Below are 17,533 nucleotides of genomic sequence, written 5' to 3' on the forward strand. Positions count from 1 at the left end.
GCAGCCTGAACAAACTAAGACAAATATGAACACGAAGGGCAGGTGGCTAATGGCTAATGGGAGTAAGGAACAGGCTTCACGCCCTTTTCATGTCTCTTGGGTAGAAACAGAATCACCCAGTTCCCACCAGGCCTTGCACAGATGAAAAAACAGAAGCCCAAAGAGGAAAATATGATCACCAACAGTTTTTCAGCCAGCAATAGTTGTTTGGCCTTGAACAATATACTTTCTGAGCCAGCACTATCCAACAAAAATACAATGGGAACCATTCACAAAGAGGGCCACATATTTAATTTACACTTCCTACCAACCACATTTAAAAAGTAAAAAGGAACGTGTGAAATTATGTTTACATTTTATTTGACCTGATATATCCAAAATATCATTTCAACGTATAATCAGAAGTCTTAAAAATCCTGTGAGTTGAATTGGCCAAAAAGTCCATTATATTTTTTTCTGTACGATGGATGACTCTAGTAGTGCTTAGTTGTCTTTAACTTTATTTGAAACAATTTAATTACTGTATTGTGACAGCTGTCGTGTCAGCGTAATAAAAAAAAAAACTTATCAAAGTTGGTGAAGTGCAGCTCTATGCCTTAGTTTACTCATCTGTAAATTGAGGATAAAATTTCATAGGTCCCTGGAAGGAACGTGAGCGATAAATCCACCCCGCCCTGTATTTAGGAACCTCGCAATAAAAATCTTGGTTTCTAATGTCTTTTGGCTCAGAGGACCGCCCTCCTTCAAGTCTCCGCCCCCTTCAACTCCGGGCGGAAGCAGTGCTGTCGCAAGTGCAGCGCGCTTTACGGCAGCACAGCCTTTAACGGCAGTGTGGCTGGCTAGCGCGTCCCGCACACTTTTACCTCATTGGCTCTGCGTCCCCGCTGACGGCGCTTTTCGGCAGTGTGGCTGGAATTGCTGCCGAGAGGACCGCGGTTTGGTTGCGCGTGGAGGGAAGGACCCAGAGTTACCGGTATTGGCTGCGCCTGGAACCATGGATGTGGGCGAACTTCTGAGCTACCAGGTAGGAGGGACGAGAGAGCTGGGGGACCGCACCCTCACCCGGGCAGGGGTCGCAGGTCGCGGGGCCAGAGTCCCTTCATCTCACCTCCTCTCACCTCAGTCGCGGGCCCTGGTCCCCTCACTTCTCATGACACCTAAATCCGATCCTCTCACTTCACTTCATTTCCTCTTAAGAACCTTCTGGGCTCTTATAGTTTATTCCTTCTCAAGGCTCGACCCCCTTCTCAACCCCATTCTGGGCTCCTTCTCATCCCACCCGTGGGCCTGGTTCCCTTCAAGTCTTCTGAAGGCCCCAAGCTATCTTCACACGCGCCCCCCTTCAGCTCTCTTCTTCCCCACCCACCGAGTTGGCGGTGGTGGTGGGAGAGCGCCGATCTTCCTGGCCTTTGAGCCCCAGCTTCTCCACTGACTGGGTACGAGGCTTATTGACAAGTCATTTTACCGTCTTTGAGCCTCAGGTTTTATATATTTAAAACGGAGACGGTAATAATCAAGTAGGGTTGTTTGAGGACTCTGTCAACTAATGGATGTGAAAGCGTATTTTAAAGTGTAGAAAGTTGTACACATTCTAACTGGGCAGAGGTCGGGAAATGTTTGGAATTCTTGTCCCCCATGCTCAGGGTTCTTGTGGGGAAACGGTGGCCCAGAGGGCAGAAAGGACTTGTCCAAAGTCACTCAACAAGTAAGAGCTGGGGTTAGAGCTGAGGTCTCCTGGCTCCCAGCTCAAAATTTTCCTCCCTCTTTTGACTTCCTAAAGAGGCTTCTTGTCAGAGGCAGTAGAGCTGTTCTGTCTGATGTTGTAGCCCCCAGCCATGCACGTATGGCTATTAACACTTGAAATGGGACTAGTCTAAATTGAGAAGTGCTGTGAGTGTAAAATTACACTGGATTTGGAAGACTCAGCATGAAACAAGTAAAGTTTATATTGACTATATGATCCTATTAATCATCTCAGTGACATCGATTATGTTAGTTAAATGATCATTATGGATAATGGGTGAAATGGAATATATTTAAATTTTACCTGTTTATGTTTACTTTTTAATGTAGCTACTCACTTTTTAATTTGGTTTCTAAAATTACGTATATGGCTGGCCTCATATTTGTATTGGATCACCTCTGCAGTATAGAGAATAGGTAATTAAGAGTCATGAGTCTGGAGCCCCGTGTTGCCTGGAATCTCTGTTTTGCTAATAAGTAGTTGCTGTAACCTTGAACAAAATACTTGTCTATACCTTGGTTTCCTCATCTGTAAAAGCGGGCAATATTGGTACCTACCACATAGGTCTTTTGTGAAGCTTAGACCAATGCTTGTCAGATAGTAAATATTCAATAAATATTAGCAGTTACATTCATGCCACTGCCTCAGCCACTATTCAAAGAACTCACCTTGGAGATTAGGCAGAACTTATAAGCAGTGGGGAGAGATATAGCCAAGAGATATCTCTTTTTAAGACAATATCTGGACATGAAAGAAAGGAAATAAAAGTTGTTGAATGAGTGAGTGTACCTATGTTTGTGTTGTAGAATGACTAGCCAGTGACTCATGTGATATGAAATCTAGAAGAGATTCATTCATTTGCTCAACAGATATTTATTGAACCCTTACTATCCAAGGCACTGCGTCCACTGAGTATACAGCATTGGACTGAACAGACCAGGTTCTTGCTTTTGTGGAGCTTATACTTTGGTGGGCAAGTAACAAGAGAATAAGTGAGTGAACAAGAATTCAGATTGTGATAAGTGCTTGAAGAGTATGCAGGTAATAATGCTACAGAACTGTGCTGTTTAGTATGATAGCCGTTGGGCACATGTGACTACCCATACTTGAAATGTGGAAAGGTGGCTAGTTCGAATTGGGATCTGCTATCTGTGTAAAATACATACTGGATTTCCAAGAGTTAGTATGGAAAAAAAAATGAATGTAAAATATATTAATAATTTTTATATTGGTTACATGTTGAAATAATAATACTTAGTATATGTTGGCTTTAAAATATTATTAAAATTAATGTAACCTTCTTGAAAACTTTTAATATCACTATTATAAAACTTAGATTATATTTGGCTTGTTTGTGGCTTTCAAAATATTTTTATTGGACAGTGCTGCTAAAGAAAATAACCCCGGGGAGTGGGAGACAGGACCTATTTATTACCTTAGATCATATGGTCTGGGAAGGACTCTCTGAGGAATGGACATTAGAAGACCGAAGGTTCAGGAGGAGCCGATCATGTGGAAAGGGCAGAATGATCATAGCCGAGGGAAATCAAGTGCATGGGCTGTGAAGTAGGAAGCTGGTGTAGCCTATTAGAAGTTCAGAAAGAGTTTTGATGCAGCTGGAATATGGTGAGTGAGCAGGAGAATGAAAGGTGATGAAGTTGGAGATGCAGGCAGGTGATAGACAATGTAGGCCTTCCTGTGGGCTGTGATAAGGAGTTTGAATTTTATTTTGAGAGATGTTGTAGATAACCCCATTCATCTACTTGTTTGCAGATGAATAGTGAACTCCATTTTGGTAAAGGGACTTCCCTGAGATTCTGGGCCCAGATAGTAGCAGAGTTGCAAGCAGAATCCTGATCTCCATGTTTCTAGCCCTGTTCATTCCCCACATGCACTATTCTTTCTGAAAGATCAGTGTCCACACGTCCCATTCCTAAAAGATAGTACAGTCTGGAATCTAGTCCATAATCATTCAAATGTACCCATCCTTTTGTGGAAGTCATGAGGATCATCTACGAGTTAATGGATACAAAAGCGCGTCGAAAAATCGCATTTTATAGATATGAAAGATGCCTACTTACCTACATAATCTCTCTAAATTTTTATAATAGCCCTATGAGGAAGGTGCTATTTTTAATCCCTGTTGCGTAGATGAGGTACAAAAAATTACCTGTTTCATTGCTGGAGCTCCTAACCACTGTACTGTCCTGTCTGTCTACTCTGGCAGATGCTGAGCCAAAGTGCTTTCAGATAAGATTTTACGTTTGATTCTCAACATGCCTGTTTGTCCGTTTTTTTCTTTATAGAAGAGGAAACTCAAGTTTGAGAGGTCAAGTTACTTAACCAAGGTCAAAGAGCCAGTTAAGGAGCAGAGGTGGAACTGGAACCTACTGAATACCCATATCTGGTTTTCCATTTTGCTTTCAGATTTTTGAAAATTTTCAAAATGAAGTATGGTACGCATACAGAAGAATGCGTAAGTTTTAAGTGCCATTGATTATAGGTATCAGTATTACTCCTAAAGTTCATTTCTCAGGGACATGCGGGAACAAAGTTGTCTGATTTGAACATCCCCACCCCCAGAGTTTGATTCAGTAAGTCTCCCATGGGACCTTAGAATTTGCATGTCTAATAAGATCCCAGGTGATGTGAAGCTGTTGGTCCAGGGACCACATTTTGAGATCCCCAGGTTTAGAATGATCTACATTTCTTTTAAATTTTTCTTCAGCTGAGACATTCTCCCTTTTCATAGCCATTAATTTGCAGTTTTTTTAGCTTAAATTATACTTTTTCCCTGCCATCCAAGATATTGAGCACAAATCACTTAATCTTTCTGGGCCTCAGTTTCCTCATATGCCTAATGAGTGTATTAAGTAATCCTCTCTGAGGTCCCTTCTAGCTTTAAAATTCTGTGATACTAATTTAGGCCAAGAGCACCAGAGATTTCAAGGAATAAAAAAGCTTGATGTAGTAGGATGAGCCAGGGCCGAAAATTGAAAGATTTCCGTTTTAATCCTACCTTTGTCATTACTTATCTGAGTGATTCAGGACAAGTCACTTCCCCTCTCTGTACATCATTTTTTAAAACCACTTAGAAAATCATTTATAAAATGAGGGAATTGGACTCTACACTTCTGGTTCTTTCCTAAAATTCAGAGGCCAGGGTAAGCAAAGAAAATGCATAACGTCAAGAAATGTTTATTAAAAATCTTTAACATTCTTTGTGTACTCACTAAATTTCATCTTTGAGACAACTTGGTGGGAAGATTCCAATTTTCTGCTGAGACTGGTTCTTCTAATAATAGAGTTAGGTAGCAAGGGCCTCTCTGTATGCCTTACATCCTGGACGTATATCAACTATTCATTTGAGAAGACAGGAGAATTACAATGTGGATAGGAGGTGTTGGAAAAATCTTAGAGAGGAAACCAGTTATGTTCCCAATATGGAAATGTACGTTTTTGATGCCTTCAGGCTTAGACATCTCATCAGGAAGTGTGCCCAGCCATTCCCTTGCTGAGAAGTTTTTACTGCATAGGCGCGTATATGAACTTCAGGGCATTCTCGTTAGTACTAATTCTACAGATGTCTGGCGAAAGTTCTTGCATCTGAAGTTTTGGAATAAGGAATTCATATTTAGTGCAGCTTGGCTCAGTGGGGATGACTTACTTTGTGACATGAGAAATATTCTGTTTGAGACAGATTGGGGTCAGAGACTCTTGGTTTTGGCACTGTTGCAGACACCCACTCCTTTTGTCACCTATTAGTGATGTCATAACATTTCCTTGGATTGCAGGTGTTTATAGGAGTGTAATCATACTCCTTTCCCCTTATTATTTCTCTCTCTCTCTTTTTTTTTTTTTGTAATGACAATAAGCTGACAGGACCAATATTGAAGTATTGAGAAAAGGAAAGCTACTAATCAATAAATATTTTTATGTTCCACAGTCCTTAGGTGTTTTGCATGGCTATAACCATTGTGCATACACTGTTTTATGTTCTATATTTTCAATTTAACATAGAAGTATTTCCTGTTTTTCTACATAGTCTTTATGTTACTATTAGTATTTCTGTATTTTTGGTCGAATGATAGACTGACCATTTTCCCCTAAATTGTTCCTTTGTAATTGAGTATTTAGGTGGTTTTCAGGTGTTTGTTCTTGGAGATAATATAGCAGTGAATTTCTTTATTCATGTGGCATTTTTCCCTCCCATCTGTCCTTAGTAATTACCATGTGTCATATCCTGTGCTAAGTATGGCTTGTGCTAAAATTATTAGGACATTATCTGGTCCTTAAAGAATTCATAATTTAAGAAGCAAGACAGACATTGACAACTAACTATGTGAATAAAGCACAGTGGAAGGAATGATTGGATATGCCTGCAGAGGAGATGCGTTGATGGGGATGCATTTGGTCTGGCCATTGACGAAAAGGGAGATGGCATTGGGATCTCAGTCTTGAGTGAATAGGAATTCTGTGGGTAATGAAAGAGTCGGAGGAGCATCATTCTGACTTGGATTAGGGAGAGCAAAAGCGTGGGAGTGAAATGTTCAGAGCATTGTGTAAATGAGGGGAGTGGCAGGAGATGATGGGGTCGCCTTGCCTGTAGGTATGTTAAGTAATACATGGTGCTCATCTGGAATTAATCTTTTATCACTTTACAGTGCTAAGAGCAGCGTGCATTCTGGTTTTACTGCAATCTTGATCCTACGAGTTGTCATAATTTAATTTTCCCATTAATCTAATAGGTATATCATGTTCAAGTTTGCTTTAATAAGCATTTTTTCTTGTGTGTTTATCATTTGTATTTCTCATGATCTGCCTCTTAAAGTAATATAGTTTGTAATGGGGCTTTTCTGTTGTGTGTTTTGTTGATGTTGTGCATATAAGACACATCGGATGACTGAACACTTTGTGCTCAGATATAATTTTTGTTCTTTGGTGGGCGTGCTGTACTTACAGCCCTGAGAATATTATGCTAATCATGATGTCATTTCATGGCATCGTGAAGTAGGTTCTTTTTGCACGACAATTTAGACTACTGCTTTTTGAAGTTACTTTTTGTCAGTAGTGAGACTATCAGTAACAGATAAAAAGTATTCTCATGTGCTACTCCCATTTCAGGGTATTTTCTGTTTCATCTCCTAAGTGATTTTTTTTTCTTAAGTTCATTTCCTCCCTTTGCAACCTTTCATCCTCTCTCTTTCCCGTAGTGCATTCTTTTCAAACTCACAAAACATATGTACAGTCTTCTTGCATGCTAGACAGTGAACTTAGAGGCAGGGACCAGCACCTAATAGCATCCTTCCTGTAACTGATGCCTAACAAATGTTTAATGTTGGAGTGAATGGACTAGTACATGCCTTCAAATCCACTGGTTATTTCTCCCCTTTGGAAATCTTTTATTCTAATATCTTATTTGCTTGCTGACTTGTACCTCTGCTTTTATGTTAGACAGCAAGAAAGTTGGATTCAAATCTTTTACTTCACTTTCTGAATTGTCCTCCTCTTCCTTATTATGTCTTTCTACTCTTGCTATAAAACCTACACGTAAAACATTTTTATTTTGAACTAATTTTAGACTTAATTTGCAAAAATAATGACGTTTTAATATACTCCTTCAGCATCCCCTAAAGTTAACATATTTTATAACAATAGTACAATGATTAGGAAATTAACATTTATATACTAGTAACTGAACTACAGACTTAATTCAGATATCCCTAGTTTTTCCACTAATGTTCTTTTTTGTTCCAGGATACTACCCAGGATCTCATATTGCATTTAACTGTCATTTTCTTTGTCTTCTATGATTTTGACTTTTTTTTTTTGACTGGTAAGATTTTTTTGTAGAATGCCTAAGACCTATGTTCTTGACTGTTTCAAGTGTCCTCGTAAAGGTCAGAGATTTTCTTGACTCATCCATTCTTCTGTCTTCTGTCTTTCTGCACCTTTATATAGACAACTCTTAGTTCACTGTCCCTGATTTGGGTTTCATGTATCCACTGAACATTCTGGCTAGATGTTCTGCTATCATATAATTCTCTGCATCTCTGCCTGCCCCACCACCGAACCCTGATTTTGCATTTTAGTCAGGGGTGTCACTGTTCAGCAAGACTTGAAAGAAGCCTTGGAGCTATTTCCCAAAGACGAAAGGGCTCAAAGATTGAGAGATAAGGTTCTTTTCCATGGTTCATGTGTGCTCATAATCACAGGACTAGTTCCTCTCTCAGGAGTCAATGTGTTAAGAGCTGAAAGTGACTAAGTCACACTTCTTGCTCTCATGGACATCTTACAGATGAGTGCGGGCATCCCACAGATTTGAGAACCGATAATTCAGTACACAGTGTTGGTGCTGTTCACAGAGGCGTGAACAAGATGTGGTGGCACAGAGGCAGGAGCGGTTCCGCTGCTGGGAAGTTGGGAAGGCTTTGCAGAGGAGTTGTTTCTTCTTCAGGAGTCGTCTTTCTATCCCTTCCTTTCTGTTTCAAGCACCGTTATCTTACTTCAGACTTGTGGGACTTGGTCAAATAAGTAGCTTTCTAATTGGTCTTACTTTTTACCTTTGTGGGTCTCATATTGGCATCGTGAAATTAACGTCTGAATGTGGTTTTATCTCCACAGGCCAACAAAACACTCTTCTCTGATCATAGACTTCAGTCCTATCTCACCATTCTTGGAGACAGGTCTTACTGAGATGCCTAATTTTGGAGGTGAACTTGAGAAAGACAGCTTTACCTTTCTGCAATCTCTCTCTAGGTGGTCATTATTTAAATTGGGGGATTGAATTTATAAGGCTTATCCTAATAGAGGAGTTTTCGTATATTAAAAATGACTACGTTGGAGAATGTGATGTTTCAGAATAACTTGAAGAAAGTATTTTTTCCATTGTTTTTGGAAGGAGTAATTCAAAGCACATGGGGTTCTGCGTGTGCCTGTGTTTGAATCCCACCCCTGTTGGTTGCTAGCTATGTGGCCTTGGTTCAGTAAATTAACCCCTTTAAGCCTCAGGTCTTCATCTTTAAAATGAAGATTATGTAGTAGCGTTTATCTCTCCTCACCATCTTTTTAAGATAAGGGTTAAATGAGACAGCGGGGGTAGTGCTCAGTAGGATAGTGCCTTGACACATAGTAAGTGCCCAGTAAATGTTAGCTGTTAATTTTTATTATTGATATATAATAATTACGAACAGTGCATATGCTATGACAAAAAAAAATGTTTTTCTTGAATTCTACAAAGCTTCCTTAGTATTTCCAAGGTCACTGGTCCCTTGGAGATTAAGGTTTAGAATGCTATAAAAGGAAATGAGAACAATCTGTCACCCACACATGCCACAGTATAGAACTGTTGACAATAGATTAACGCACATCCTATTCCACCACAGTTAGCAGTCATTGATATCAAGAATTATGTCATCAACATAGTAATTCTTTTTTTTTTCAGGTCTCTTTTTTATTTTCTTGAAATACAGAATTTTATTTAGAAACTTTAAAGTAGAAAAAAACCCTGTCAAGGAAGTCTAGGTGGAAAACGGGTTCCCAATAAAATGGAATTTTAGGGCAACAAAAATCTGAAAGACCACAAAAGAGAAATAGAACCACTGTTATTTGAACAATGGCTAGTTACTTGCATTTTTGGCATTGATAGTCACTGAATCTGGTGGGTTTTCCTCTGAACTCCACACACATCATGCACTACACAACAATTTATCATAAAATACCTGCTTTCTACATGCATTTTAGGACAAACTACCACCAGAAGCAAATTAGTACAAATACATCAGGGGCAGTCTCAGTAGTGGGTGACACAGAATTTGCAGAATTCTGCTGAACAAAGGAAATGAATAGGCTGCAGGCAAAGCAAATGAGCGAGTGTTAAGGAATGAAATATTTTAAATATTAATAATTAATTCAGACATGGTACTGTATTTTCTGCGAAAGAATATTAACATTTAATAACACGCTAACGAATTTTATCTCCCAAGAGATTAGTGCACTGGCAAAGTACTCTGTAACAGCAGAGGGCTGTGGACAGCAGGTACCAGAAACACGCAGCCTTGCAGATCCCAAGGCAGCGATGGCCTTCACTGATCACCCCCTTTGTCAGGGGTCCAAAAGGAACTTGCGGCATGATCACCTGCCAGCTGAACTTCCACTCTAAGCAGCAAACTTTAAGGAGCCATAAAGGAGTCTCCAGTGGGCAAGGGAAGCAAAGAAATATGTTAAATATAAACTTAAAAGACAGTAAAATGGGACACAACCCCCGCTCAAATCCCAGAGATGTGGGCAAGTCCCCAAAAGTAGTTGTTAGATTTAAAAACTGAACACACCTCATTTCCCAAAAAAACCACAGCACATAGGAATTTCAGGGGTAATTGGAAAAATCATCAGAGAAATGCTCAATGAAAATCAAGCTATTCAACTCAAACATCTCAGGGTTGAAACACACCCTGTATTCATTCAGCCAACAGTGCCTCTTGCTTCTTAGCAGAGATGCAATTGGTCAAGGAACCAAATGGCTTTACAGAGCAGTTTTTTAAGTCTCCTTCTGGGCCAAGGTTAGGCCTGTGAAGATTCAGGCAGCCCTGCGAGGCCTGCAAAGAGCAGGCTCCAAAGTTCCAACGTCTGGTCCTTCCTTCCCAGATGCAAGAGCAACACACAGACACTCCTGTCGTTTTGAAATATGCAAGCATATTTTAAATACTTTTAAGGCATTTAATTTTAAAACATTCTCTGCCAAGATTTCACATTAGCTTAAAATTCAAATCAGTCTCTACCTCAGCGTATCACGTAAAAACACCTTCTCCAGCAATCAGTGGTACTGGCGTCCGTATGGTGAGCCCATGGTCAGCCTCTTTGTTTCCTAGGTGAACCCACTAGATGTTAATACTGCTCTGCTACAAGGCAAAAGCTCCTAACTCAAAGTTACGGGAAAAGGAGTGAAACTTCTGCCAAGTGCCCTTTAAGAAGAGGTACTTTTTGCTTATGAAAAGAAACCAGTGAGTACTTTAAGAATAATAAAAGGGAATGTTTTACAGTTAAGCACATGATTTGGAGTGAAGAATTCAGATGTTGCTGTGCTGGTCCAGGCTGTTTATACTCTTCTTGCTCCTCCTGTGGGACCCTTCATCAGGTACCACAAAGCCTTCATCCGTGGCATAATGTCCACAATCCTCTGCAAAACAGGGTTGTTTTCCCCCTTGTTCTTCTGGCTCGCCGATTCAAAGTTCCTTAGATTTCCAATGTAGAAATCTCTTTCTTTCTCTGAGTCTTTAATGGTAAGGTTCAATATGTTGACCTGCTGCTTCAGTTCAGCTGGTTCATCATCCCCATTGCCCACGCCAGGATTCTTTTGCACCACACCTGGGCCGGGGCTGCAGTAGTTCTGCGCGTCGCAATGGGCTTCTGTGGAGCTGCACTGCTAGAGCTGAGAGGTTTCTTCAGTTTGGTCAGAGCTGGAGCAACAAGGGAGGGGCCACTGCAGTTTCTTGACCTTGTCTGACAGCTACAGGGTCATCGTCTTTTCTATCATAGTTTTCATCAAAAAACTTCAAATTCAAAATCATCCTGAGACTTTCCTTTTACTAATTTGTCCATAGGAATTATAATATTTTGTCAATACCCATTCTCTTAAAACCTTGTAGTATTTTGAAGTTCTGGATATATTCATGTTCTAACAGCTTGGAATTTCACTTTCTTCAAGGCAATGAGCCAGGGAACAGCATGTCCATAAACTGACAATAGGTAACCCCTGAGCACAGCTGTTCCATCTTTGTCAGATTCAACTGCAGTGACTCATCGATCCAGGCCAGCATGTCACGTCGACTTAGGTTATTGCTTTTGACTGACGTTGAATATACATTCACTGCCGTCTTCGGCTCCTGGCAGAACCCCGTCCACTGCCTGGGCCTGGCTCTGGTTCTGTCTTTGTCTCGTTCAAACCGTCCGACCTCCAGGTCTTTTTAATATCGCTTAGATATCTCAGTTTTTCTCTTTTCTAGTGCCAGGAATCTCATTTACCAATTACTCTTTTCTTTTTCTTGACCCACTAAGGTTCCTGAAAGAGGTGGTTGGTTTTGGTCTGTCTTGTATAGCTGTAGAGAAATTGGAGTTAGGAGAAGGTATAGCAGAAATTCTCTTATCTTCCCCAAGGTCAGCCATTTGATTCTAGTATTTTAGCTGAATAGGTCAAAAGCTTTTCCTTTTCCACGGAATTCCAGGAGTGACTGATCAGAAAGTGTCAATAATTATGTAACCTGGAAATGCTCAAGTTTCTCTTATCATTAATATGAGAAGCCTCTCACGGAAGCATTAATGTTCAAAGAGGTAAAAGATAACACAACAAACTGTAACTACAATTCTTTTTATCCAAAGCTGCAAAAAAAATAGCATTCCCAGAGGAATGGATGTACTGTTAATGTTTAAGTCTATCAAAGATCCCAAAAGTAATTTTAAACTCAGTTGCTCCTAACTGGAGGGGAGAAGGGAGTCAAGTAAAAATGCAATCAGTCCTCAGTTTTATGTATTAACAGGATGAGTACATGAGTAATGCCGAACAAATTGTTCAGTAATCAACCATACGGGCTGCGTGCAGAGAGAAGCGTCATAATACTCTGTGCTTTATTTCAAATACTTCTGTATTCAGTCAGTGACTTTGGACATTCCTGGGTAGTTGAGGGGAAGTCTAAAGAGCCAAAGTAGATAATCTGTTTATACACAAACTGATACTCTAAAATGAGTTAAGAGATAACAATGTTCTGCAGTAGTCTCGCTAGATCTTTCACTGAACTTGGCTTGTTTTTATTTACCAGCCCACAATGGAGCTGTGGTCCTAAATTTTAGGCCAACACTGGATAGTCACAGTTCCTTGTGTTTATGGAACTAATATCCAGGGAGGCAAGACAGACAATAAACAAGGAAAGCAAATACAAATACAAGCAGATAAATACTAGATACACAGAAACAAGATAATTCAAATAGGGATATGAAGGGGAATAAAAGGACTCATGTAATAGAGGTTTGAGAGAACACCAGAATATTTTAGGCCTCCCTGAGGGGGTAACAGTTTAGCTGAGACCTGAATGAGAAAGATCCAGCCATACGAGGTGCTGTGGGAATAGCAATGTAGGCCAAGGGAAAAACCAGTACAAGAGCCCTAAGGTGAGAATAAGGTTGTCATGTTTGAGCCTGTATGACTAGAGCATGGTGAGCGAGGAGGGGATAGTTGAGATAAGGACAGAAAGGTCAGCTGTGGGGAGGAGGTGAAACCCTAGAATGTTTAGATTTTTTTGTCAGTACAATGGGAAGCCGTTAGGGGTTTTAGGCTGTGGAGTGACACAGTTCGGTTTATGTTTTAAAAGATCACTGCATCTGTGGAATGGAGAAGAGATGGTAGGGGAGCAATCTGGCCAGTGTAGCTGTCCAAGGCAGGGTAGAATTCACCTTTGTGCTGCAGAGGCTGCAGCTGACGCTTGTGCTCTCCCTACGATAATTGCTTTTCTGCCTAGGTTGTTTTCAGAATCTCCCAATTCTAAACATTTAATCTGTGTTCTGGCTTAATCAAGAAGCAACACTATTCGAGTGCCAGGCTTGGCACAGAAAATGTGGGCATGGTGCCTTTTGTTGAGCACCCTGGCCTGGAGAGAATGAAGAAAGCGGCCCCTGGTGGACCTGAGTACAATGCAAGTGACCCTCAACACCTGGTGACTCGTAGTAGGAAGCTTTGGAATCCATAAACTTTATGTGCTTCTGCAAAACAGTTGCAGATGGTCTGGACTGATGATTAAATATCACTGCTGTTTTGTCCAGATCTGCTGCGGCCATCCTCTCCACGTCTGGTTTTACATTACAGTGAGTAATTAAAGGGGCACAGCCATTTCTGGTTACTTCCAGGATATCTTTTTCAGCTGGCTGAGGGAGTTATTTCAATTTCTGCCAGTCCTCTGAGCGTCTGCAGGGAGCAGTGACTGTGAATGGCCACTTTTTGTTTTCAAAATAAAAAATAAACAAACTTTTTCATAAAGAACGTTCCCTAATGAAAGGGAATAATTACCTGCTTGCCTTTGCTGTTTCTGCTGATCCTCCAGTGGGAGTTCTGACATCAGACTTGTCAGAGTTGCTTGGCAGAGACTTTTTCTCCTGAGTTAGCACACAGATCTGAACGGGCAGAGATAACACAATTAGCAAGGCGGCAAGCGTATCTGCAGAGGAACAGATTTCCTTCCACCAGAGATTCCATTGGTGGGCTCCACCCTGATTCTCGATGCATCTCTTACCACCCATGACAGGGCTTTTCAGCAAATAAAAAGAGTTGTTTAAATACCACCTGAGCTGGGCAGTTTTTACAAGACTTTAGAGTTTCAAAGGCCCTCAGGCTGCTCAACCTGCCAGTGTGAAGTCACTGAATATTGTCTCTCTGGCTTCTCACTGGGGACCCTTTCACCTCACTCAGCATAATGAACTTGAGGGGACAGAAATTCTGATTCTTTTACGTCTCTCTATTTTTTTTGCCAAAGATTTCTTTTTTCACTCCCACAGAACTTATAAGGACACAGAAGGCTCAGTGGGGAGAATAAAAAAAGATGGTGTCTGCCTTCTGGCAACATGACTTGTGCTAGTGATCACATGGGGATTTCATAATGAAGACTACAAATCACTTTCCATCCTCTTGGAGCCTGTCCTGTAATTAGAAGATTAAACATTTTGCTTAAATTCATAATTTCCCCCACCCTCTCTGAGTGCTTAAAACCACTTAGAGCAAGATGGGGACTGGTTAACTGGTCTGATATTTGGCTTCATGTTCTAGTTGTGATTGTCAGTAAGAGGTGAAGTCTCATTTTAATTAAAAAAGCAATTTTTAGCTATGGTTCACATTGTGTGAAACAGAGGCACTTCTGACCATGTGAACTTTCGATTGCTGAGTGCAGTGAATATAGCTTTTTTTCCAGGACCTAATAGGATAATATTGGGAGGTCTGTGTGCAGCTGAGCTTGAAATATGGCCTGTGCATTAATGGCAGATTTTCCTTTAATTGACAGATTTGTCTTTGTGGGAGAAGGGGGTTACTTATAGGGATGGTATATTCCTGATTTGAAATGAATAAAAAGCAGCTCATAGAGGAGCTTATAGAAATTGTCACTTTTTTAATGAAATAAAATAGTATGTGTTTTCTCCTCCCTATGCTACCCAGCCAAAAGAACAAAACAGGGCTGGGAATTACCAGTATTAAAGCTCACCGAAAGCCAGGTATTGTGCTATTTGATTTGTATATGTTATTCCAACTCATCCTAAAGGCAACCCTGGGAAGTCAGTGTTCTTATTCCCATTATACAGATGAAGATGCCCAAGGATATCGGTATGTTGATGGTAGAATCTTTTTCTTAGTAGAGGGCTTCAGTCGATGGAAGTAGTTTTAAAAAAGAAACAATCTAGAGAGTAGAATGCAGTAGAATGCTACCATCTCCCTACCTTGTTCTTGCCTCAGCCTAGCATGAATGTCATTCTTGTCCAGCAGAACACCATGCACTGGTCATCAAACCCAGGGGAGCAGAATACAGGCCATTAGTTTTCAATCCCAAGGGAAGACTCCAAGTACTTCTGCCCATTGCATCTTGGTATTGGAGTTACCAGGGAAAACACAACATGGTCAGACACTGGATGGGATAATGCTTTATTCACAAAGAGAAGACATAAACCAAAATCAGCTTCCGTAGTGCGGCTAATCCCCCTCCCCCCCGCAGCCATTAGGTCTGCATGTACCACTTTCTCGCATCAGAAGGACCCCAACCTGAAAGCTAGCGGTATACCTGAGGGCCATTGACATACATGCTTAAGCAGAACAAAGGAACAGGAACACTCCTTGAGCCTGAAACAGGGAAAGATATTCCCAAACAAGGTGATAAGCCTGGCACAGCCTATATGAATTTATCTTTGGGTAAGGAAGTATTTCAAGCCCAAGGCCCATTCTTATGCAGTTGAGTGGGGTTTTGAAATACTGCATGCATCAGACTGCCTTTCCCAACAATTCTTTCTTGGAATTACTTGATTAAATATCTTTCTTCCCAGTGGACTTTGTGTTCCTCTAGGGCAGTGACCCGATCAGTGCCTGCTGTGTAGTAAATGCTCAGTAAATGTCTCTTGACTGAAGAAGGGATGAGGGATGAATGGATGAGGCAGTGAATCACTATTCTGGTGCTGAATTTAGGTCTCTTCTATCTGATTATGTGGGGACTTAGCACCTCTGCAGTTGCCTAGTTGCCTTCTCTTTCTTACCTCTTCTTTCTTGATGGGGAATAGATTAAGGTGTGTTTCTGAATGATCGTGGCCCAGTAGAAACAGCAGGCTGGGTGAAACTTGCCTTACATAACAGAAGATGATCTTCACAAAAGCTCACTGCCAATACTGTAGTAATCTGAGAGTTCACTGGCTTTTTCTTTTTCTTTCTTTTTTAAAGACTGAGTTGCCTCTGACTCCAAAGCAAGAGATTGATTGATCCATTTATTTGCCAAAGATTTACTGCAAGTCTACTGTGGGCCATAATTGCTGTTTTCTCTTTACCCAGCCTTATAGGCAATAAATAAGAGCTAATACAAAGAAGATTAGTTTTTATTTTGTGTTGGTTGTATTTGGCATATCCATTTCTAGTTGATATATTTTTTTCTTATTTAACATTTACTAAGTACTTTTTCTGGGTTTGGCACTGCATTAAGAGGGCTTTTCCCAAGGATGAGACCCTGTTACAGTAGTAATAGACTTAGGTGTCTGACTACAAAGGTCCCTTCTCTTCTCCCTGTGCCATGCTCCCCTGTTGGTGGGACTGGCTTAGCATCGTTTTCTTATGTGCTTTTATGTGGGTTTCTAAAACGGAAATTAATAGAGCTGCTAAAAGTTTTCTTAAGTTTAAGTGGCTTTAGGAAATAGATCTGTAGTAAGGACAGAAACCGGTTAAGGCCAGGTAATTTCCCATCACATGGCCCGGGAGCCAGAGCTTTAGGCTTAGACCCAATGGCGGTGTTTCAGTCCCAGTCTCCACTATTTTCTGACCTTAGGCAAGTCCTAAGCTAGTCACCTGGGCCTTCATTTCCTTGCTTGAAGAAATAGGGAATGGAATTAGCAGGATTAAAAAGATAATGAAATGTTAAGTTGCTGGCACATACAGGAATAAGTGCACAGTTAATGGTTATTATTATATAGCTTGGATAACCACTTGGTGAAGACGCTGTAGGAGTTCTTTATCTTTTCTTTAAACCCTGTGATTCTCTGACTTCAGTGCCTCCCAAGAAGCTCTTTGTGAGATTTATATCTGATTTTGCCTCTTGAGGCCCATCCTGGCTTACTTATGCAGCATGGTTTAAAAAAAGGTGGCTGGCAGAATTCCGTTGTGTACAGGGTTTTTTAGCCGGTGTATCTGTTTTTTTTTTTCTTTCTTTTTTTTATTATGTTTACCAGGATCCTCAAGTTTCTAAGTAATTTCGGGCTGAGACAAGTGAGTAGGATTGATGTCAGGCTGCTTTAACACAGGTGTTATAAACAAGATTAAGAGGTTGTTGAAAAGATATCAGTGGAGCTCTGGGCTAGCTTTCTGGAGTCATTCTAAATTGACAGCTAATGGGTAGTTTGCCTTGATGTCTTTCTCTGAGTTGGTAACTGATTAGAGATTCACCCACAGAGGAAACCTGCTTATGAAAATTCACTTTACTTTCCTTCATCAGAAAGTAAAGCTTTCATAACATGTAATAATGTCTGCGTCATGCGGAAAACAGTTGCCATTGCGTTGTTTTAAGATGCCTT

The 17,533-nt window shown here is 40.6% G+C and overlaps 1 protein-coding gene and 1 pseudogene across 1 annotated transcript in view; one reads left to right on the forward strand and one right to left on the reverse strand.

The window, feature by feature from the left end:
• The first annotated feature begins 847 nt into the window (after positions 1–847).
• Positions 848–17,533, forward strand: part of CTNNBL1 (catenin beta like 1) — a 162,581-nt gene continuing 145,895 nt past the window's right edge. The window contains exon 1 of the mRNA XM_090286384.1: positions 848–1,024. Coding sequence (XP_090142510.1) covers positions 995–1,024 — 30 coding nt within the window. The 5' untranslated portion in view covers positions 848–994. The remainder of the gene's footprint in view (positions 1,025–17,533) is intronic.
• Positions 1,343–15,570, reverse strand: LOC150003537 (microtubule-associated protein RP/EB family member 1-like; annotated as a pseudogene).

The sequence above is a fragment of the Furipterus horrens genome, unplaced genomic scaffold (genome assembly GCF_987537825.1).
Source record: "Furipterus horrens unplaced genomic scaffold, mFurHor1.1.pri manual_scaffold_8, whole genome shotgun sequence".
Taxonomy (NCBI): domain Eukaryota; kingdom Metazoa; phylum Chordata; class Mammalia; order Chiroptera; family Furipteridae; genus Furipterus; species Furipterus horrens.